The sequence below is a fragment of the Apteryx rowi genome, unplaced genomic scaffold (assembly GCF_003343035.1).
Source record: "Apteryx rowi isolate R43461 unplaced genomic scaffold, aptRow1 scaffold_29, whole genome shotgun sequence".
Taxonomy (NCBI): domain Eukaryota; kingdom Metazoa; phylum Chordata; class Aves; order Apterygiformes; family Apterygidae; genus Apteryx; species Apteryx rowi.
This window is the reverse complement of record NW_020449307.1, coordinates 616,047-640,882: the sequence shown is the minus strand read 5'-3', so window position 1 is coordinate 640,882 and position 24,836 is coordinate 616,047. Positions and strand designations below refer to the sequence as shown.

General features: G+C 40.0%; 1 protein-coding gene across 2 annotated transcripts in view; it reads right to left on the bottom strand.

Annotated features, from left to right (window-relative positions):
• DPP6 (dipeptidyl peptidase like 6) overlaps window positions 1-24,836 on the bottom strand; it is a 437,043-nt gene that overhangs the window by 27,651 nt on the left and 384,556 nt on the right. For both annotated transcript variants that reach the window (XM_026069252.1, XM_026069253.1), the window contains exons 11-16: window positions 23,225-23,348; window positions 22,357-22,395; window positions 13,649-13,756; window positions 12,980-13,071; window positions 11,626-11,673; window positions 9,552-9,670 (exon numbers count right to left, since the gene is read on the bottom strand). In XM_026069252.1, coding sequence (XP_025925037.1) covers window positions 9,552-9,670; window positions 11,626-11,673; window positions 12,980-13,071; window positions 13,649-13,756; window positions 22,357-22,395; window positions 23,225-23,348 — 530 coding nt within the window. The remainder of the gene's footprint in view (window positions 1-9,551; window positions 9,671-11,625; window positions 11,674-12,979; window positions 13,072-13,648; window positions 13,757-22,356; window positions 22,396-23,224; window positions 23,349-24,836) is intronic.

Here is a 24,836-nt window from a genome sequence, read left to right as displayed (position 1 = left end):
TCCTCTGCCCTGCTCTAAGCAGAAAGACAGCACCATGCTCTGACCCCCATTATACAAAGTGTCTAATACTTGCTTTCTACCCCTTACTGTTCACACCAGATTCAGGCCAAGGACAGCCCAGATGGTACAGAAAATCTGAACCTCCATTAGCTGCATATAAAGTAGTACATAAAAAAATCATTCTGCTGAAGCATCTCATAACATTTTGGGTGTTGGAAAATAAGGACTCTGGGCCAGCAGATGAAGATCATAATATATTTGTGAATAGGGAGAATATAGATACCAGTTTACTCTGGTACAGCTACAGTCACATGATAGACCATAAAATAATCTCAAATCTTCACTCTGTGGTTCCCTAAAAAATTTAAACTAGTGTTGTCCGCTTCCACCCACCCTTGGCCACTTGGTCCCATTCCAGCATTGCCCGCTCCCTTGTGGGATCACAAATGTTCCTGCAGCCATCCAGAAAAACAGCTTCTAGACCTGATCCCTGCAGAAAACTACAATAATTTGAATTAATATTTGATTATAATTCAGTTCAGTTCCTGGACCCAGCTCAGTGCTCATCTACTTGAGTGCTTGTGCTGGCACAGGGCTGGGATTGCAGCCCCAAAGGTGAGTAGAGGATGTGGTGGACTCTTGCAGCGGCAGCTCTGACTTACACGGGCTTCCAGACCTTGTGGACCTACAACCTTGCTGCCCTCCAAGATCTACTGAAGAAAAATGCTATAAGGTGCTTTATGAAGGGTTACTGCATTTCACAGCAAGGCAAGCTGAGGCAAGAGAGGCATGATCAGCCAGGACTGAAAGTAGAAATCGCCTTGTCCATGAGCCTCCTTCTCCTCCCAGCCATAGCCTAACACACCTGGTGTGCCTGCAGGCTGGCCAGCTATGCTTCTAGAAAGCATCTAAAATTGGCTCTCAGCCTTACATGTGGTCCTTAGATCCACTACCATGGCTTTACTGAAGTGTGGTGGCAGCTGGTGCACGCTCCTTTAGTAAAATCTGGGAAGCAACATTTACATCTGTTTGAAATGGGACAGGCCTGTTGTATTTCTCTATCCATAGGCTCTTGACTCAGTTAATAAAGCTCCTGCCTCAGCACCAGTAGTTATTGCAGCTTCTAATGAAGTCTCTTAAACTACCTCTACAACATCATTTATTACGATCCTTGCCAAAGATCACCTGATATGCCAAGCACTGGCCCTCTTAGCAGGACTGGATGCATTTAGAAAGCTTTTACTTGAATTTCAGCAAGAAGTGCTTCAGAGACTCTCTAAAAAGCTTTGTCATTACCACAATAGGTAGTTTTATAATATTATTAGTTGACACTAAACCCACATGCTTTACAGACGTGTCTAGGGAGCAAGCTTTCTACATAACTAAGGTTAAGAAGGGATTAAATATAGCTATTTTTGCCCTGGAATTTAATGTTTGTTTCAGGATGTCGAGTGAGAGACTGGTACTCACGGCAGCAGGCTTTCCCCAGGCCAGCTGGCAGAGGTGCCCCAGGCCACGCTGAGTGGTTACCTGGAGAAGTCAGACAGTAACTTGGGCTTCTTCGTCTCTCAAAAGCAAAAAAGAGGCTCAGTCATTTTAACCTGTTACAGACTGATGACATCCCTAACCGAACACTCTCCCTACAGTTTTTGCCAAACAACTACATTTTCTCTGCTCAACTCCTTCTTAAAAGATTGCTCCTTGCATATCACCTACAAGAAGCAAGTTACACGCACGTTTGTATCCAAGGACTCCCCAGACCAAAAGAGCAGCAGCGTGAAATCCCTGCTGTAACCTCTACGTCCTCCTCGCGGCTGCGGTGCGCCTACACTTGGGCTGTCAGCACGCCGGGAARAGAACATGTGTCTGTTTTGGGGTCTTTCAGTTCCTCACACACTCYGAGTGCCATAAAAACATACAATACATAATTACGCGCTTTAAGCTAAAAAGGCTTACTATATTTTTCATTGCGACTTTACTGCAGCTATAACTCAAAACTCAATCCCTTGTTCCAGAGATGGCTGAACGTCATACCTATCTCTAAAGGCAAAGAGCGATATTACAGCGGCGTGGGAGGCTGGTCTTGCTGGCATCCAGTCTCGCAATGTGCCGAGAGTCTTGTCTGATATACCAAGCATCTTTGACTCCCACTGTGGCTGGTGGGAGCTGAGAGCTTTGGGCACCTTGGAGGATTGGGCCCGTACTTATTAGAGCCTGCAATGTAATTACAGAGCAGTTATTGAATTGCTATTGAGAGGAAACATTGCGCAGTGCTGTGAGCTAACAGCAAGTGTGTGCGACCGTGCCTTGTTAACTCTTCACTTTTGTATGATTTAATCATTTTACATGCTGTTTTTGTTACAGAAGTGATCRTCTGCATACTAATAGCAGAGTTTCTACTAGGTAGGTTTCTCTGCAAGGAAAAGATTCAAGATTTACTGAATCTTTCAAATCCACACTGATAATTTATCTGTCTGGGATTCCCATGWCCCTTATTGTCACTGCACATCTGAGCACTGAAGACAGTAGTGGGTTTTATTTTCACAGCACTTCTAGGAAGCTGGAATTACATGACCTGCTTGAGTTCCCTAAAGGAGTTTGTGGCAGGGAAGAAAATCAAACCCGTGTCTCCTAACTATCATTTTACAGCTTGACCTCTTAGATCACTGCTACCAAAAATGTTTTTGAACTCTCCAAATCTAGATATGGTTCAACAAATAAAAACAAATATCATAAAGACCAATGTGTTTGGTCTATCTTAGATGTTCACATTCAACACTGGATTTATAAAATCTGCTAACACTCTACAAATAAAATGACCATTTTCTTATAGAGAGGGAACAAAGAAAACAATGCACCTACTTATTTTTGCAGATATGCCTAAATATTAAGTTGCTTTGTGGTCCATAAATAACCAAATATATCCAGCCAAGAGCTAAGCTGTGCACTTTCATTATTGCTTGTACTGATATTTTACCTGAGAATGATGTTTAGGGGAAAAACTACTAAGACCAATCTGATTTTAGGAATATTATGGATGAGACTATGGTATGCAAGCTTTCTGTCTGATATATGAGGTAATACATTAGTAATGTTTGGTAGACAAAACTGCTTTACGCACTAGTTCTGTTGAATGGTAGACACCTTACATCATTGATTTAATGCTCCTGTCATCTGCTTGTCCATAGTAAGGATGAAAAATCCTCATCTCCAGGTTTTCCACTGATTTCCAGGGAGGGTGGGTCTGGCCCAAACAGCACAGGTTAAAAGGTCTGATTAAATGAAGGAACTGAGAAAGACGTAGAAAGAGGTTCATTATCCTCCTGCCTCGAGGCATGAGCCAACCTCTTATTGCGGGAGCTTGGCAGGCACGTCCCTGATGGGTACATTATTGCAAAAATCCTGGCGAGGGTAATTATGCACCTTGCACTGATGGAGACAGGCTACAGAGCTGGTCTGCGCCAGTAGCCAACRGTGCTTTTCCTCGGAGTGCAGTCTTGTAAAATGGGAAAGGAAATGGGGGTCACAATACTTGACTCAAGATATGGCCATAGGCGAGCCACTAATTCTCACTGTACCTCTGCTCCCCACCTGGTAAAAGCATAAAAAAAACCAATCAGCTGAGGAAAGTTTGCAAAGGGCTTTAAATATCTTTCCATAACTCAGGTTAAACACTAGTGCTGTATTTATCTTACCAATGGTAAAACTACTATCCCATCCTCCTCTGTATCCTGATAAATCTCAATACTGAATTGTCCTGAGACATTGTATGTATATCATATTAGGATCTTCATGTTCAAAGTGACAAAGATGTACAAACTTAAGCTAATAATGCCTCTGACACCCCATTGCTTATTGTCGTTAATGGAGAAACTGAGGCAAAATGTGATTTGATTCACTCATAGTGAACGACAAATGGCACGATCTTTACTGAAGCAGACAGGATTCAGACACCTTTAATCAGAAAGTAAGACCCTAGCAGTAGTATAACCTATTTTTTTTTGTAGTATTACAGAAAGAAATKTTAATCTATAGAATAATATGCTAAAATTAGTAAATTTTGGTGTATGACTGAACCTTAAGAATCATATCTCCATGATTTTATGGAGCTTTAAGAAAAAAAAGTTCCCAAAACTCAACATTATAAAAAGTGCTGATGAATCTGTAAGAATATGGATAACATAAAATGTTATTTTGTTACAGTGGAATTCATCAATAAATGTTTTATTGCTTTTAATTTAGCTTTTCTTTGGGGTATGTTCCTGGTTAAGTTAGTTTCTTCAACTGGTAATCTTGTGACAGAAGAAAATACTAGGAGATTTTACAAAATATATACCCTCAAAAAGACAAAGTCTTTGCACTTATTCAGTAGTAGCATCTAGGTATATATACACTACTACAAACATGCTCTGAATTTTATGTTCACTCACATTTAACAACATCATGATGTTTGAAATCCTTGGACTGAAAGATGCTAATCCTAATGGTGTTGGAAGTTAGCATTTCTAAAGGATGTTCCCACCCACCTGCACATTGGCTAAGCTTGTCACCACTTGGCACTTGGTTATGTGGCACATGGTGCTGCATTAATCAGCAGCCAGTTTTTCCACTTTTCTGACCACCTCCAACCTCTTTTGAAAGTTGTTTTCCATAGGAGTGATGGCTAGTGGTTTTTAGTAAGAAGCTGTTGTCACGTTATTAAGAGGGAGGTGGTGGCAGTTAGCAACCACTAACCACATTTAGTATCATTGGACTGATCAAGGATGTGAGCCCAGTTCTGAATCCTAGTTCCAACAAGCACAGATGCCAAGGGTTAAAGAGGTTCTCATWATAAATTAATAATTTCACTTAATGTTTTTGTCACTTAGAACCACCTACATGAAAAATTTATGTGTATAGGGGTTCCTTCAGAAGTTCAATAATACATTGCAGACCTGTGTCATCTGTGTGGGCAGGAGCTTGGGCTGCAACCAGATTAGAGGGTAGAAAAATCCATATTTATAAAATGATTCCACAACATGGTTTTAGACCATACTGGAAGGCCAAATGTTGCTAAACAAGATCTGGACTCTGCTGTGTTAAATTGGGCTGGTGCAGATTTGATGCAACTTGGAAGTGAAAGTTTTTGTTGACTCCAACAAAAACCTGGGAAGTAAAATAAGTATAGAATAATAAAGGGACTTTTTAATGGTCAGAATAAACCTTATAACTGGAAGCAGCAAGTAATGCTTCTGAGTGTTCTCATGTCCAGGCGGTGTTTCGGTATTCCTCAAAGAGGGAGGAAAGAAGGTAAATAAATTCTCAAGAAACAGTTTAAGGAGCTGAGAAGTTTATAGCTACATGCTGGCTTTGTATATAATAAACCTGCAGTGCCTGTCTTTAAAATTTATAAATACTCAGACAGAATGAATTACATGCACAGCAGAGTAAGGAATTTGACTCAAATTATCACTAATTTGGTTGCGTTACTTCTTCATTAGTATGATTCACTCTCTCAAGGGAGATCCTTAAGCCTCAACAATTTCTCTATCCAGTGTTTTCACACCACTTGTTCTCTGCCTATGGGTCCGAACCAGGGTGTTATGGCTGGACAAAAGAGATATAAATCCTGTTTGTCATGATTCCCCAGGCCTGGAGCCGTCCTTCAGCACGGGGGGGTCCTGAGTGCAGTTACAATGCTRTTGGCATCACAGCTGCTGGTTTAGAGGACAAACCTGGAGAAAAGCAGAYTTATACCCAAGTAAATCCCTCTCGTCCTGCCTCTTTAGGCATTTTATCRAGAACAGCTCAGTTACAACATATCATTTTGGTCTACAGCTACAAAATTACCCGCTGAAAAGGTAGAATCAACTTAATCCCTATTACCTGTGATTACTATCTACAGCGTCTGGGCTAAGCTACTGATAACTGCAGTGCTAGAGAGGACATTCAAATCAGGTGATAATACCTTAACATTTTTTGTTAAAGTGTCTATTTTCCTTTTTCCAAAGAGAAAGACAGCTTTAAAATCATTTTACTTGCACTATACTGACCATAAAGGCTCCCAGCTYAGCTACAAATGCAGGTTCCGGCAGAGATAATCTTCAAAGAGCTAGGATAAACTACAGTGATTTAGTAATAAATATTTTGAATCAAAACAGTCTTATTGTTTCTGGAAAAAAAGGAAGGACTCAGGACATACAGAAAGTGTTTCCTTTTCTAAGTCACACTGTTGTCTCTTGTCAAAACAGAAACTGATTTTTTTCCCTAAATTGCTTGATAAATTAAAAGATAATACACAGTCCAGTGGCAAAGGCTCTTCTCTGTCATCAGCTACTATGCCAAGAAAGAGACAATGGTTTTCTCTTAGCCCTCATTACTGCCCTCTCCCCTCTGTGTAACTACCAATTTTCTTTGTGCCATCCCTAAAAATGATTAATCCCTTCCTGATAATGCATGATTATGGGGAACTTTAATTAGAAGGCTGGTAGGCATTCCATGAGCAGCGTACACCCCAATCATTTTGATCATGTATTAAGTGGCATTAATTGCAGTAATATATGCATGTGCCAGAGGTCTTCCTCACTATTCCTCCTGTCTCAAAGCTAGCAGGCATTAAYTCTTTGTGGGGAACATCATGCCTCCCCAAGTACAGTGGGCTGGCCAAGGTCAGCTTACGGCTGGGATCTCATTATAGAGACTGGCAAACTAATGTGAAGAATTATATGATGCAGTTGTCTGCAATACCAGGGCTTGAACTCCAGGATCCCCCAAATCTTTGCCAGTTCTGTGTATTTAAGTAAAAATCTCAGTGACTTTGAAGGACTTTCTGTGAGAGTGAAGACGTTATAACCAAACCCCCTACACAGAGCGACAAAGTACAATTTGGCACGTGACAGAACTGCTTGCACAACCTTTCTTCCACCAGGAACAGCCTTATTCACATGGAGGGTTAAACAGTGCTSGTGGGTTACCCTGGGGAGTGGAGGAAGGAGTCACCGAGGAAGAGGAGCACCTATTTAAAATGGAAACTTTAAAGCGCTACTGAGCTGACTACAGTGATAGTCCTTGAGAGGGCTTCATTCTCCGGACGAGAAGGAACTGAACCTGTTTTTACAGCTGTAAATGGGTGTTAGTGCTTTACTGGGTCAGTGTCATTCAACCTTGTGTCTTATATGACTGAGCTGCACTAAGGAAACAGGAGTAACTTACTTTCCGTAGCCAAATCTTGTGATTCCTTTTGCTTTTTCTCTGTGCAATTGAATTTTACATTCTATTCCAGATGAGGATCCCCATCCTCAATATAATTTCACTATAAAGTAGCGCACCAGTAGCATCCAGACCTTCGTTATGTTTGCATCAGAAGGGATCAGGGGCAGTGCCTGTGCTGGTTTATGAGAGGACACAAAAGTGTAAGCCCATATTTTGTGGTGAAAATGACAGTAGGAGCAACCTTGCAGCAGCACGTACAGCACGTATTGCTTTTTCAGCAGGGTCTAGAGGAGATAATCTAACTGCAGTCTGCACAGCATCATGTTTCCTTAGATCCTGCTACAGTAATTCAATCATGAGCATATAAAATTAGATGAAAAATAAGGTAACTAACCTTCTGGGACTGAGTGATTGTAATAAATGTTGCCTACTGATAGTAAGCATTACTTTATCCTTTCGAAAAGAGAGGTTACCTTTTAATGTAGGATRCTTCTCTCATTTCATTCTGTGCCAGGTAGCACTGCTGTTAAGCACAGTCTATAGGACAGCAAAAAGTCCTTTAAGACAATTATATGCTGCCTCTGTGGTATCAAAGCAGTGAGCAGAAATCTTCMAGCTTGCAACCTTTGAGATCAAATAAGCAATGCCAGGACACTCCTGGGTTTTTCTCAAGAGATATGTGTTTCTCATTTCCAGTGCCTTTCATTTAAATATCGCAAAGTACTTTATAAGCATCAGTTGGTTAATCTAATTTTATAAACCTTACCATCCATTTTAGAGAGGTTAAGTTGAGACACAGTCCTGAGCAGGTAAGTTTTCAACTTAGGTCATAATGTAAGTTAATAAAAAGGCATATTATGGGCTTGGTCAGAGTAAAATCATTATCATTTGACTCCTTGTCAGGAGTCAAACCTCATAAACATGGTAACATTTACTACAGTACTGAAGGTTTGGTGGGAAGTGAAATTTCGGTACATGTGTCTGCCRTAATTCAGAGATTTACAGGTAGTCTGTTAAGCTAATTAGTCTATTCTACTGTCAGTGCTCCTTCAGTACAGTGTATTGTCAGGTATTTTTCAATCTACCTATAAATGCCTCCCTAAAATGCAGTCTATCTTTCCTTCTGGGGGGCAGAACATGTTTTAGAAATTGTCTATGTGCASAAGTTTCTCTGATATCGGGTTAACCATTCTGTTTCTCTCCTTTAGTTTCATTTTCCTGGTTATTTCCTATTTTACTATCTCAAATACTTTTTCTTTATCTTCGGTTACAAGCCGTTACCGGCACCAGCAAACGCTTGCCAACCAGAGAAGGGACAGTCGGTGCACTGCCGGACAGACCGCCGGCGTTCAGCAAAGGGAGCACTGAGCTGCTCTGCGACAGCATACGCAACAGGTGCTTGCCCTTTAGATGTATAAACGCTCATTGTTTTGTCCGATCTTTTGAAAACAAGGCCCTTCTTGTTTGTGGCATGCCGCTTTGTGGTATTTGTTTGAGCAGCTTCGATTGCAGCAGTGGGTGACGGGTAAGAGCAACGCTTACCAGCACAGGCACGCGGCGCTGCCACCCGGTTCTGCCTGCACGCGTGCTTGTGTGTGATTTAGGATAATTAAGCAGAATGAAACTACAGAGGATTAAATGTTACAGAGTTCTGAATTTATTCATAATAGAGATGTAGAAAGCTGACAGAATAATAGGAAGCACATACATTATTAAAGTGATCCACTTTCATTCCTCTTCTCCTAACATGCCCTCTCCCAACATGCCCTCTCCTAACATGCCCCTTCTCCTTAGCCTTTTGGATACTGGAAGGGATTTCAAGCACAGGAAATCTGTCAGACCTATAAGTTATTACAAGTTATGGGAAATTTATGGCGAGCAATTGCTGATAGCATGTACTGAACCGCCAAGCACATTGTCCACTCGATAACTTCTAGCTAACTGCCTTTTCTTGGCAAACTGTTCAGTCATGCCACTGAATTGATGCAGAATTTGTAGCTCAGCCCCAGAGTCCCCCACAGCGAATCCCACCTCATCGCTTTGCATCTCACAAACTGAACTTTTATCACCTCTGGGTTTTGCTCTTTAACTCAGGGAGGCTCGGAGTGGCGAAAAGAGCGTGCCTCTGCCCCCAACAGAAGGTATGCACAGCTAAAGGCTGTACACGTCTGCTTTCTAATTCAAATAAATCGGTAAACGAAAGAAAAATTGTTAAGAGTAAAACTTCAGAATCAAAGTGGCCTGGGTATTTAGAGCCAGTCTTTCAAAACTGCCAACAGGTACATAGGATATCTAAACATATCAGCGTTCACTCTAACTCCTGTCCTTAAGCACAACCGCAATAACAAAACCCAACGTACCTTCACATGTCAGTAAGAAGTATTCCAGACTGTGACTGAATGATGCACTGAAATAAGTACAGTTTTCAATCAGATCACAAGACAGACACCGTCTGTTGAAGTTTCCATTTGTGCTTGCACTGAAAAAGTTAATACATGTTCATGAAGGTCACTGAGCAAATGTTATCTGGAAGCAACATTATTTAAACTTTACTGTACTGTAGAAAAAGAACGTAAATGTAATGTGTCCAAAATTACTAAGAGACAAAGCATTTCCATTCAATCAAACCTAAATAGCAGTAATAGCCCCCCCCCCTTTTTTTTTGCCTGAATGGAGAATATATAAAGGGATACTGATGTCTTTTTTTGCAAGGGCAGGTGGTTATGTAGAATGGTAGTTTTTTTCCCCCCCAAACGATGGTTGCAATTCCACAAGAGGAAGTCTTAATTCAGTGAAGGCAGGCATGAAACAGAGGAGCCATATTTCCACACTAGCTTATCTTATAGTAGAAAATAGACGGCTGGAACTGCTTTCTTTAAATTTCTTACCGGTGGTCTCACTGGTTTGACTTGCTAGCTGCTGCCTCCAGGGCCACCCCCCTTTCTTTGGGTTTAAATAGTTACTCATATAACACCCAATTAGAAAGAAAACATTGTGTTTAGGGTCTGTTTTTGAAGAAGGCAATCTGGCCTGACCATACACTCAGAAACATTTTGTAGAAGACTATTATAGACTGAAGAATGAATTAAAGATTATTGGGAAATATTAATAAATRAACTTTTGCACTGCTACAGCATTTTGCAACACCAAAATACTTCCAGCTATTAATGAATAGATCTTTCCAGTGTTACTGTAAAGCTAAGTGCATTTGCTACCACTTCAAGGTAGAAAGAGATGAGACTGAGCAACCTGTTTAGGGCCACAGAGACTGAGCTGAGTAGCTCCTGGGTTCTTGTTTAGGCTCAGATCACATCTCTGCCTTAAAACTGGCTAGGTAGTGCAGGAAGCACTTTAAATTAACTTTTTTCCCCCGTTTCATTGAAGTGACTGGTCAAAATAGCTTTGATTTCCTTTCCCCCTTGCCCCTCTCCTCACTTTTTTATCTTCAAGAAACTAAACACTGAGCTGAACTTCTCTTAAGAAATTGTGGAGTACAGTGAACAGGGTATAGAGGTCTTGAATGGAAAAAATGATTAAATCACAGGGAATTTAGTTTGCTCTAGTCTCCTCCCCATTGAGGAAAAACAACAAAAAAAAGCATTACATCATGTTAGAGAAGGAAAATGTACCGGCAGGCCCTTATTGATGGTTCTAGCACCAGCTCTGCCCCTCGCTGGAGAGGCAAAGACAGAAGCAGGGTGATAGARAAGGAGAAACAGAATATTGCCTGTATTTCTTTTGTTTCCAGCTCTGTGAAAGAGCAGCATGACTTATCTAGTGACTCTACTTTGCAGAGAACTATGAGGATTTATCAGCTGGTACTTTAAGATGATTAGGAATGGTGCATGAAATTAATAAATGTCCAAAATGATTATTTCAATTTTTGGTTTTGCTCCCCTTTGTAATCTGCTCCCACGGTACTTCAGCGACAGCTACACTATCAATAGCTTACTAGAAACTAACATTTTACTCTTGATAGTTACTGAGGAAACTAAAATCCTCTGGAATTTCAGAAAAATAGTGTTATTTCTTTTCAATTGCCTGGGGAGGTGAGGTGCTATTAAACTTCTATGAAAACTGCATTCTGGAAGGATAAAGAACAGTTTATACCATTAGTTTATGCAATTCTGAAATCTTTCAAGTGTTAAGCAATTTTGTTGGAAAGTGTTTTGTTTTGTGTGACAGTTTATCAGGCTTGAGACCAATTTCAAATCTGAAACAAAATGAGAAAATTGCTAAATTTCAAACATTTCCAACTTGGTGGCAAGCATTTTGCTCACTATTGTTATGCAGTTCTGTTTATTGAAGTGACACGCTACAATCCCATTAAAGACAAACACGTGAGAGTGTCTCTGTAGCAACCTCTTACATAACGAATCATATAAGACTGAAATAAGTGGGAAATTCTGTATGTGAAGACTATAAAATACATACCTATATAAATGTCGCCTTCTTGGCAAGTCTTCTGTGCTGTGGAAATAACTAAAAAATAATCATAAAGAGAATTGTGTTGTTAGGAGGGTATTTACTACAAGTGTCTTTTACAACATCTTCATTCACATAGCCATTTTGCTGATCTTGTAAAAGCAGGGGTCTGAACTTAAAGAATACTTCATCGCCTTCTATTCCTGCTGACACTGTGGTCACCTCTTTTTGTAGCTAAACAGCGAAAGCCCTGTTATCCAGTGACAGCACCAGCTTCCAGAGACCATAATAAACTAATTTTTCTTGACCTTGGATTAGCTGCCATTGCTGGAGGCAGCCAACTTCARTTCAACGTGCAGGTTTCAGATTGATCCACCAGAGGAATTTCATGTAAATATGGACTGACCATAGGAGCAAACGCGTACTGTTAGCGGGGTGTCAGACACGTCAGACAGAGTATTTAGTTCTGCCGATCTGTTTCCAATCAGCTGTGCTTGCCTAGATGTATATTTTGATTGCACAAATTGCATAGGATATTTGCTGCTTGGTTGGGCTGTTAAAATGTGAATAAGAGCAGTCGTGCTGGTTTGCTGCTCATCTCTGCAAAGCATTGAAGACCCTTAGCCCTTACTGAAGCTATTGGTAATTGAGGCTATTCAACACCTTGAAGGAGTATCACGCTCTGCTCTTAATGATCATTTAAAATTTACCGTAATCCAGAGACTTTTTACTGAGTAGGTCAGTGACAAGTGTGTCTGAGAGGAAAATTGTTTTAAATTGAAGAATTTGAGAGTTCAGAATCTTGCATCTAACTGAAAGTTTGCCTGAAAAGGAATCTATAGGATAACTGATTCAGGAAAACCTTCTGAACATCTTCTCATATACTTTCTTGAAATCTATTTTTAAAAGTAGAAATTTACAGTAGTTATTTTACAACACAAAGGACAAGCGTGAAAAAAGCTTGTTTTGAGTTGCTAACTACTTTCGTCTAATGCAGCGATATTTTTGCAGGTCAAAAAGGGTTCTTTCTAGAACTGACTATCTAGGCAGTCAAGGAAAACATTTTTTTTCCTTCAAAGGTTAACATCAGCAGTTGTTTAAGGTGAAATCACTCCTCTGCACAATTGTATCCTGTATTTAATGGTCACAGAAAGAGAGGTTTGAACTGTGCAGAGAAATTCAAACTAAGACAAGATATACTGGAATGGTGTAAGAGGTTAAGCCAAAACAGAGACAGCTTCTCCTTCGGTCTTATTAGTATCTCCATTTGTTCATACAATCAAAATACTGTTGTAAACTCATTAACCCTGTAGTCCAATGCTAAACAACAGACGACTGATTTATCAGACCAAACTTTACTTACATTTTATGTCTCTTTTCATCATATGCCAATATCTTTGTCACATCCCAGTCACCAGATGTAACAGCCTGTAAGTTATCACTGCTACTATTGGGCTGCCAAAAATAAAAAGAATTAGATTTTTTTTTTAATTCCTAAAAGAAGATACTTGAGCAAAGCTTATTGTTGTGTTTCTCTTCTCAAAAAGGAAATTCATTCCATTCATTCATTCCATCACTTGTTAAAAATAAATCATGCATCTACAGTTTCCCCCTCAAATATTTCTGTGAATCTACAGGATTCACAGATGAATGATGAATTTCGTGATGAATTTCGTGCAGAACAGCCTGAAAACCCTTCTTCTAATCCAATATCCCCCAGAGCTTCCGGTTAAGCCTTTATGGTAGTACAAGGATTAGCTTATTTAGGTACAACTAGGAAGACATTAAAAAAATAGAACAAAGTAATGATAGTCTCCGAAAAGAGAGAGTAGGTAGACTTTTTTTTTCTAAGTATCTCACCTGAAAATGTTATCTTATGCCTGATAAACTACCACCAAATGTGTTCTTTTATGCACAAGATCCACATTCTGTATTTGTACCTTCATGTCTCTCAGCAGTGAGCACAAACAACACTTTTCTATTGTTTTCCACTCAGGGTAGGATAAAAAAGGAGCAGCAGTGAGCGATTCACCTGTGATGACGACATGGCGATGTGATAGAATTTTCCACGTCCTCCCTGAGGAATGGCTCGGACAAAGAAAAACTTCCGACCGTCCTTGGAAAAAATTGGCTCTTCATTCTGTAAACACCAAATATAAGCATTTTTATATCATTAATTTATTGTATTTAAGATTGATCAACACTGCAAGAAACTGTAAAATTAGTTTACAGTGAAATAGAGAGTGCTCCCTAAAAACACTCTGAGACCAAGAAAAGAAGAAAAAAAAAAAACAGCTGGAGAAGCTAATACTGGAGTTTTGAAAATCATTTTTTCTGAGCTCATAAAGAAGCAGACACCTTTCAGCTGCGGGAAGACAGGCAGATAGGCAATAAGGAGGGCTATAAAATCAATTCCCATTTGCAAAGCAAAATGTGCACCTGTACAGCTGACTGCTCGGGGCAGTGGCAATAAAGCCTTTTGAAAAGGGTTTGAACCTCGTTGGCACAAGTATGACAAATCTTGTTTACTCTGCTGAAAGAACTGATCTGTTCCTGTCCTCGAGGAAACATGACTAACAAACAGCATCTTTCTGTATCTAATTCCTGTCTTTTCCTACCTTCTTTCAAATGCTTAAACCACTAAATTATTTACAAAGGGGGAGATTATCCTGTGCAACTGTCTTTGACACAAAGCTCCCAGGTGAACATGATGATTGACTTCCGCTGGATTACTGGAACTTTCAGCCAGAGGTATAAGGGATTCAATGTAAGGAAATCAAACAACACATATGGCAAGCAACCATTTCCTGGAAGCTTCTTGTTTTTTTATTACTGCAGAAACCCTGAGGCACATGGGAGGTCTCTGTTGCAGGAGATGGTTGAACAGCAGATTACAAGGGAGAGCAGCAGGATGGCACATATGGTGTGATACAGCAGCACTATACCAAGGGAATGGGTTAGCTGAAGCTCCTTTCCTCTGTATTCTGAATAGCTGGGATGAGAACAAAAGCTGCACATCTGCTGAACCTTTCCGTGACACCAGACTTCCCCGGGACTGGCTGAGCCCTGCCTGTCCTGGCCCATTCCCCATGCTGGTGAGCTCCAGGGCTTCTTCTCCAAGGGCTGATGACAGCATCAGGGACACTTTTTTGCTCAGTCTCTTGTGGTTCGATATTTATGAAACACCCTTGCTTTCTGCTTGGCACATGCCAAGATACCACTCTGAACCAGCAAGAACTTGTTTGCATAGGGAGACTAATGCAAACATTTATAGCAATGAAATAAACCTTCTGTATTTCTCATACACACTAACACACTATTCTTACTGTATTTTCCTTTGCTACCAGTTCTTCACTGATTAATGTTCTTTCCACTATTCATCAGATTTATCAACACTACATTAGAGGGTTCAGACTGCTTGTTTTTCCTTCTATTTTCCTCCGCTTAGTTTTTCAGTATATTTTAAAGTATGCCCATTTATTGCTTGCTGAAGTTCTATGAAACAGTAGTTTCATTTGTTACTGACATTTTTCTAGGACTTGAAACATGAAATTATATATAACGTTCAGATGTCTTTCATGACAGGAGAAAATCCCTTGGAAACCTGCTGTGATAGCATGGACAAACCCTCTGTTCAATAGGCTTCACTTTATTGAGGTAAATAGCAACGAGTTCACCTTACATTTCTATATCTGTCTACCGCATTACGTATTCCAGCACTATGTCTCTGCCAGTGAAAGTTGGCTTTGTGCAGATTAGTCTGAAGTTCATTCGGAGTTGCAGTGGAGGGAGGAGGTGCATGGCAGAAACGACAGATGCTAGCCTTCAGCACTCGACTGATGTTACAAGGCAGTCTGTTTGCAGGTTCCTGTTGTTGGAAGGGCTACACATTAACACCACCATAACTTCATTTAAAATCTTGACAGAGACTGAGACTTGGCCTGGATGGCAAGCAGAGAGATCAGACCGGAAGGTTTTTGGAACAGATGTTTATACTGTAGGGAGCTACACGGGGGATTTTGAAGTGAACTTGGCTTGAACTGCAGTTTATGCGTTAAACATTAGTAAGCAAACAAAATTTCAAACAGTGGCATTTAAATGAAAAAACTGTTTTTTACACTGGAACTGTCTAAGCACCTCAAGAACACTCCTGTAYGGATGTGCACATGCCTTAAGCAGTACAAACAGTATCTTTTTCTTTTCTTTTCTTTTTTTTGTTTTCCTTCTGTGTGTGATACAAACTGTCTGAGTCTTTGGCTGACTATTATTTGCTGAAATCCGCAATGCTAGAGCTAAAAAGTACTCCTTGAAAAGAACAGGAAATCATCAGTTTAAAGCAGGTAAAAGAAAGTACTTTTCCTATGCAGCAGGTAGAAAACCTCTGGAATTTTTTGCCACAAGAGGTTGTGAAGACAGCTGGGATTAGCAGGTACAAAAACAGTTTGAACAAATTCATGATTCATCAACAGACACTAAAAGGAATAGGCATAAACATAGTCTCTAACATCTGTAGTCCCGTTATTGTAGATGGTTGTGAAATATGAGAGAAATGCACTGCAGAAAGCAGCCAGGCTTGGACATTGTCCCTAAATAACATCAGCTTTTGTGACTGGTAAAGAGAGAGTGATGCAGTAGCTATCTGACTCAATAGGGCATATCTTAAGTCCTTGTGGCTCTTGCCTTTTTGCTCAGCTAGACCTTTATATTTAGACAAATTTTACAAAAATAGCCAAGGCCAGTTTCCAGAAATTCTTAGCTTTATGCAGATGAAGGACAAGGCTATCTAATGTCAACTATAAGTAGCAATAACTCAGTGCACTCAGACTCAGGTTTAAAGGGGGGGGGGGAAGGAAGAAAAGTGACTCTCACATGATTCCAAAGCATCTTAAATTCAAGCTTAAGCCAGACTATGCCAGTGTGGTTCCCTGATCCCGTTTGTCATTCTGGGGCCTGTGTGAATGGACAGTGACCTGGTTCAGGAAGCAAATCTTCTCAGAACTGCTAAGCTGTGATGCTGAAAGATTGGTGATTGCCCCTCTGGGTGGATGAGGAAGGATGCAGGTGGCTGGAGCTGAGGTCTACTTGAATGCAAGGTCTCCTCAAATGCAAGTCTGCAAGGCCTTGGTCATCATTGGAGTTAAAGGAATAATCAGGAACAAACACTTTCATGAGTCAGTAGACACTGAGATTAAACAAAAGATGACCCACCCTGTGGCTGGAGAAGGAGCTGGTGAGACTGGCCAACCTGCATCACTATCAGTAAAAGAAAGCAGCARCAACTCCATTTCCAACAACTTGTTTATTGCTGTGTATCAAAATGGTGCCACTAAAGACTTCAGCTTTGGTGGAAGAGATAAAGTGATGGGAGGCTGCTGAAGGGCACCGTGACTCCCAGGGGATCAGTACTGGTGTTCTGAGTTGTGTGAAAAAGGTCAGTGGATCTGCAAATGACCAGGAGAAGAAGAAGAAACTGAGGAGAGCCTAGGATGCTTATCCTGGGCCTGGCAGAATTCAAGATGCCTGAGTGAGYGGACAATGCTAAGGACAGTCTGAGCTGCTTTAGGGCTTAGAGAGGGGTATGAAGTCCTGGCACGAGATAAAAATAAAAATAAAAAAAAAAGATCTCCTTAAAGGCCATTTGGACAGGGACCCTATTCTTGAGCATCACTAGATTTGCACCCACTGGTGGAAGACTTTTCTGGTGAAAGACGGAAAGAAAAGGTGCATGCAGCATGGGTAGGAAGTGCATAAATGTCTCTGACCTTGAGGACTTGAAGATAGCACACAGTCGAATGTGCACTGGGACAAACATTTGAAAGAGAAATTACCCATTTTATAGGGAGTCAGTGGGCCTGAAAGCCCTATGCATGCATAAATACAACACAACCAAAAATACTGACATCTAAAAGGCAGAAAACAGTAGTGTGGGCCCAGCATCATCATATTGCAGCTCCACAGGATCCAGCTCCAAGCTGGTCTGTCTGGGCCCTCGTCATTCAATACCCTCCCTGCCTCCTGCTCTTCCAATGTGCAGTGCTTCACACACTTTTGGCTGGACTCCACATATTTCTTCACAGAAAACAGTAGGAAAGCAGGTTCTTTGAAATCTGGCATTAGTTTTGGCCTGCTGTGTAGTACTGACTATGAGTACTTCTGTGAGAATTACATTTTTCTGGTTCATTCTGAAGTTCTAAATAGGAAATCAATTAATATGAATAACCCCGTCCTCTCCTATTCCTCCTATGATGCCTTTTCCCTTCCACAACACAGTGTCTTCCTTTTTCTCTCTGATCCACCTTTGCCCACATCTCAGAATTAATGATTTTGCTCCATGGGGAGAATTGGAGCATTTATTCTTTGGGAGAAATCTCCCAATACAGTGTCACAGCACAACAACTCCAATAAACAAACAGATGTGACATGAAGCCTTTTAACGCTTTGCTTTTAGGTAAATACTTCATTTAAATCCAATGAACTGTTCTAAATGTCCATYGGCATTACTGGGACAACGTAGTTGCCTTGACCTTTGGGTGCAGGGAGGTGATCTCACTCCATCATCCACCATACTCAACCCCTGTGGCAATGCCAAATCTTCCTCCTTTGTCCCTACCCCTGTGCTGGYCTCTAAGGGTGGGGTCACCATACCAACAGCCATCTCTGAAGCCAGGGCCCTGCCACCAAAAGACAAGGTCATCAGTTGGAGAGGAGATGAGTCCATGCCTCTGGGTATCACTCCCCTCCACTGGATCCATGAATAATCCATGAAAACTGGATTATTTATTTAAGTGCCGCATGCATAACCAAAAGACATTTTGTTATCTGTGGTAGATGAATTTGATATTTGAATTATTTGAATTATGATATTTGAATTATACTTATGCTGCATTTTTTGACTTTAGGGCAATGTCAGGTCAGTTATGGGCTTGTTACATGACAAAAGTGCTTTAAGGGTTAAAAAGTCAGTCTTGCTGGTAAGGTTCTCTGATCTCTGCTTTTATTTAAAGGAACCTCATTTCCTACTGCCTATTAACTACATATAAGAGAATCATTACTGTTTTTTTGTGCTGTCAGGATGAAGATAAGGGAGCTGGGAAAGAAAAATGGTGTGAGGTTTTCAACAACTCACCTTCTGATAGAGCAAAACTCTTTATTTGTAGGCTGAGGTTACCTGAAACACGGGGGAAATAGGACAACTGGAAAGAAAAATGCAACCCAAAGGAATCGTTATCAGGAGGCCARCCAGCCCATGCAGGCAGTTTTGGAGGTTATATATCTTGAAACAATTGTGTGGTAATCTCCTGGTCCCACTGATGTCAATGTCAAAGCCCACAGCCTTCGGTGGAGTTGGAATTGCACCCTGAATTATAATTAATTTTGTTCAGGCCACATTCATGATTAAAAAACTAAGACAATTAAAACACCAGTGAAGTTTATCTACAACAGATGTTCAGCAATTGTCTGATATCTCCCTTGCTGACACATTGTCTGTCTGTGACCATCACTGTCATTATCTGGAAAAGGCTTCTTCAGAAAAATTCAAACAAAATTATCTACAATTGTAATTACTGTTTCAAAGCATTTGTATATCTAAACAAACATACGAATAAAGTTCAATCTGACTGTTATGTCCAGAAGTGCACAAGCAGGTATATGAATAAAAGCAGTGAAAACTTTCAAAATCCCTAGTCAGCTTCTGTGAACATGTGCCCATTCTTATTTGTGCAAAAGGTTTGAAAATTCTGGCCATGTCATATGGCAAATATAGTAAGGAGTGACAGACACTTTCTAGCAGGACGTGTAAATACTGTATATTTCTCATTATACTTTGAGTAATTTACCCTGTCAGCTACACAGACATTGACACCAGTATCTCTCTTTGCCTCTGCTGGAGAGACACTCTCCCAAGTTTTTGGACTTGAAAAAAATTCATTTAGAAACTTAAGCCCRGGAAGGAACACAGCAGCATTTACTATGACCTTCCATATACAGACTATTAAATCTCACTGAGTTACCAAACTACAACAATAACAACAAAAAAATTCAAATGCGTGGGTCATATGCCCTATGAAACTCGCAGTATCTCAGCTGAAAAACGTTAACCCTGTCATGCTGAAGACTCCCTCTTGTCTTTTGTGAGTATCTTCTGTCATTTCACAGACGTCTTCTCTCCCATCTCTTGCTCTTGGCCTACAGTGAAGCTTGTCTCTATTCCAGATCAAACTCCCCCCAAAAAGTAAAGTTCAGGTAAGTTTTTTTTTTCTATATGTGTGACTTGGGAACCAAAGGAGTATTTTAAAGAGAGAGGCCAGCATCTAGACTCCTCAGTCCTATTGATTTTAATTTGGGATACTTTTGAAAAGAAGGTCTGGTCAATGGAGTTCATAGTACCAACTGGCCAACCAGGCAGTTGGTGTCTTCTTACTGGTGAACTGAATCATGCGCAAGGTGTGTTGACTTTGCTGGCTACACTGAAGACTATATTGACTGACAACAGTGGGGAATTTGGCACCTGACTCATATGTATACACCTATATTAAAATGTCTAATCCTAGGAGTCTTTATCTCGAGCTGAGTCACACTCCTGAGCTCACTTAGTGGCTGCCTGGGGTGCAATTCATCTCCTCCTAAAAGAGGCTAGAGAAATCACATYAGCATGTAACATTTTCACATCATTCTCAGACTCGGACACACATTGCTTGAAAATAAATTTTCAGTTATTTAGATGTATGTGTAATGGAGTAAAAACATAAATATAGAAAAAGAGATTATCCTCGTAATCATATATTTAGTTGAAACTAGAAATTTAAATAATTTTATTGCCAGATACATAGGCAAAAGAGCTCTGTAATTCTTTAAACTCCAACAAAAGCACTTGAAGGGCAGCATCAAATGTCTCTGAAAGTCTATAGCAAGTATTAGTTTAGTAGTGAGATGTCTGACTCATTTGGCTGGAACAAACAGCCTTCTCTATCCTCAAACTAAGTATATGATGCAGTAAAACAAAGTATATTTCTGTGGAGCAGACCCATTAGAGATGGGCAAATGATTCATTACTGTTATTCAGGACAAGACACCATCTTTAATTCTTGCCCTTATAGTAGGTGTATGGCTGAAGAACCACAGCAGTGTATGAACGGAAGTCCTTCTAATGTACTGCATTAAATTTCAGAAGAATGGAGGCCCAAGTAAATAGCAGGGAAAGGATTAAACCTAGCCTTGGGCTTATAAAATAAATGATCCCTGTGAACTACCTTTTTAAAGATACAAAATACAGGCAATTTAATTTTCTGTAGACATGACTCGTCTTTGAAGCATGTGTTATTTATTTAAGCCAACACTAGCATTATGAATGTGAAGAATAGTTTGGCAGTGTTTTTATTTTATACAGGAGTAAAGTAAAAGATTATTTGAAATGCTTGGAGCAAAAAAGCTATTTTCTCTGTAAAATCAATTTTTGTCTGGATCAGACATAGCCCATTGCTGTAGGATAGCCACTGGAACAGAGGAGATCGTTATTCCTGCTGTATACTGATATATTGTAGTTTCTAGGTTCTTGGATCTTCTGAACAAACTGTGACAAAAGTGTGAAATACTTTAAATCTGGACTTGGAAAAATACGGTGCAAGTTCTTTAACTGACATGTTATTCCCTGTCTGGCCTTCCCATATCCCATGCAAAACAGTTCAATGTTGTGACTGAATGGGTATCAGCAGCTTCTCTCTAAAGAATAGCTTAACTAAATCTGAGATCACTTCATACACTGACTGCTGGGAAAGTGTTATAAATGATCTTCCAGAGATTCACCTGCTGGAAATCTACAGGTTGTATATAGACATATATTGGAAAAACAACAACAACAACAACAACAAACCACCTGCTCAGAAAAAGGGAAGGGAAGGGAATCGCACAAATCTAAACTTCTCAGGGGTTTAAATTTGCTATTTCTGTTCTCTCAGGGCTTATCTTCATCTATGTTTCATCTGGGGGATGGGAGCACACAACCGTACAAAGTAATAGTGTTATGCAGGAACTGCAGTGTCAAAAGAATTACGTGACACAGTTCTCTTAAAACAGGATATTAAGCTTGATCAGGCAGTTCCTTCCTATTCTGTGTCTCATGTAAGCCCTCATCATTTCAACTGCCTTATTGACAATTTTATTTCTTTTTCGCTTTTCTTACATCTGAAAACATGTGCAAAGAGTCAAATAGATAATCTTGTCAAATTTAGCTTAAGTGACTTAAAAGTCCTATCTGCATGATTTGGGCTCTGAATGCACACAGGCCCTTTTAATTAAATGACCTTTGATCTTCTGTTTTCAACAGTGGACTTTTCTCCTGCCTGGAAGACCGGAAAACAACCAATGTACTGCTTAAAATCAACATCAATCTTTAAGGACTACTTCTATGGCAGACAGGTCTTGTGTGGATAATCTGTGACTGGGGGAATTTCAACCAGCACCACTTTTTCAGCTTGTTTAAATCCAAGTAAATCGCAGACTAACAATCGGTTTTGGCCGCTGGGACCTACCAAAGAAGATGGCATCCCAGGTACACTACACTCTAGTTCAATCGAAAGAGCTTGTTTATTAGTGGGAACTGTTTTCTACAGTATGAATCCCACCACCTTCCAAGTATCCTTCTCAGGTTTAGAAATTAGTTTTTTTCTCTTTGAGAGAAAAACAAACAAACAAACAAAAAATCTACTTAAAATTTGACTGCAAAGAGAAGATCAACGTTACCTGCCTGTGGAGCCAACCTTCGCTTTCGTCTTCATGTTTCTAAAATAAAACACAACCATTAAATAACATACTTTGCATGTATTACACTTTGCTCATCAGTGCAAAATGCAGTTTGACTGAATATGAAAAGCTGTGAACAAGCACAAAAAAAATCTGTTTAAGCACATGGTTCAGGAATATAGTCAAGTGATTGCTCTCTTGGTCTTCCATCTCTGATAAATAACCAAGCACTTATTCAGGAAAGTATTTTACTCACACAGATAAAAAAAAAAAATCAGCAATACATATTATTCCCCAAAGAAATACAGTAGCAAGCTGCTAAAAAAAGACTGTTATGCACAGTGTTGTGACATTTTTTCAAGGGATAGTAATATTAGAACACTTTCCTACTGTGAAACAACTTATATCAGTTTAAAAGATGATCTATGCCAATACTTACAGAGATTATATCAATACACATGCACTTACATTGGTACAACTGTATCTGCAAGAGGTATTAATTAAATAAAATTAAATTGTAGGTTGATGGGCATGGGCATAATTCCATTAAATCAGAATGTCTCAAAGCCCTTCAGGTTGCAAATTGTTGATCTGTGTGTGCTCGTGCATGCATGCAGCTATTTCAGGGTGAACTCCATCTCTCACACACACAGAGCACGTAGGGCCATACGGTTCCTGGCTTTCTACAAGGTGGCAAAAAAAGCCCCTCCACCCTTGCACAGGAAATATTGCAAACATTATTTATGTTCTCTGTCTATTTAAATAAATATGTGCCAGCTGGCATGTTTCCATATAGGATAATTGAAAGAGTTTCCTATGTGGGTTACAAGCACTGATCCCAAATGACCGTTTTGATCATCTACCATACCTTTGTGCAGACTCCAGTGGTAGCATCGCACAGCGTCAGGATGGACACGTTCTGGGCCCTGTTCAGCCAGTTTACTGCCACTTTGGTGCTAGTTGCCCACTTCACCATGGTTATGTAATAATCCCTGAAAACACAGAAATATATTAAATCATCAGTGCTGCTGGCCGACACCTTGTTAAGAGCACTGATATTCTAATATTTTGCCACACAGCAGAGCATTTGGAGGCTGCTATCAGCAAACAGTATAGGAAAGATCTCTGGTTATTAGACCTGTATCCTGATGTGTCTAGGCTGCCCTACATATGGACTTCAATACCTAAAAATGACATGTTTAGGGCTGTGCAGCTATTTTATCTGCCACTTCTGAAAGTTATTTTCAAAGAAGATTCAAACGCTGAGATACAGAGTCATTCAAGCTATTCAGCCTTTCAATGACTGAAATGCCTGGAGCTAAAAATTTATGCATAGGTGGAAAAAAAAATTGCAGACAATTTCCATTGTGAGCAGACTAGCTGTCTGACTCAAACCCATCACTGACAATAGTTGTATTCTTTATGCTTATGAAGAGCTAATGGCCTCTAAATATGCTTACTGCACAGTAAAATATCCGTAARTATTGCATTAAAAGGAAAAGAGCAAGAAGGATATGGTTTGCAGAGACACAGGGTTTCTGCAAAACAGATGCAGCTGGTTGCCATAAGGAAGTCAGCAGAGATGTGACAGTTCACACAGGCAAAAATGCTGTCCCACACTCCCCGTACCAACCTCTATTTATTGCTGAACATATTCAGATTATGGTAATATACAGAGTATATCGTCAGTGAGGGTTCCTCTGCTCTTGCCTGCAGAGTCTTGTATTGATGGTATCTTGCCCTAGAAAACTTAGGAGGACAGCTGTGCAATGCTGAGCAATGCAACCAGTTAGCCTGGGCTGGGCTGGAAAATACCAGATCATGAATAAATATAGTTTCAGAGGTAGTCTGTGGTGGTGCTCACACATGTCCACCTCTGCAGCAATTCAGAGCTTCACCGCTTCATCCGTAGGGCAAAACCCTTGCGGAACTGACAAATCTAGTGATGTTATAATATACTAGTGGGTTATGTGGGCCAAAGACATCCTTAAATTATGATTTTTCACAGCATATAGTCTATAAAAAATTTATTAGTTCATTTGTTTGCTATAAAATATGTATAAGGAATTGTTGCTCTCATTGGAATTAATGTGCTGTGTCACTGGAGAGTACTTTGTGTTCTGGCAAAGACTCCTGTATACACTGAAGAGAAAGGGCAAAAGCAACAAAGACCTGTTTGTCTAGCAAAATAACAAGTTGGAAATTGATTTTGTAGTTTCAGTAATATTTAGTGCCTGAATTTGGCTAGGGAAAAAGAACAAAAGACCTCAACAATTGCATCCACCACACTGGAAGGAAGAATACGCCTGGCTGAGACAACAGTAGTCTGAAAATTCATTGCTTGAAATAAAATTGTAATTTTACTCTTTATCAGCAACAGCATAGTCCCTAGGAGGAAAAAAACAACAAAGCAAAATTAAACTGTATAACCATCTCTTCTTCCTCTCCGAAATGAACTGAGCATATTCAGCCTACCCAGA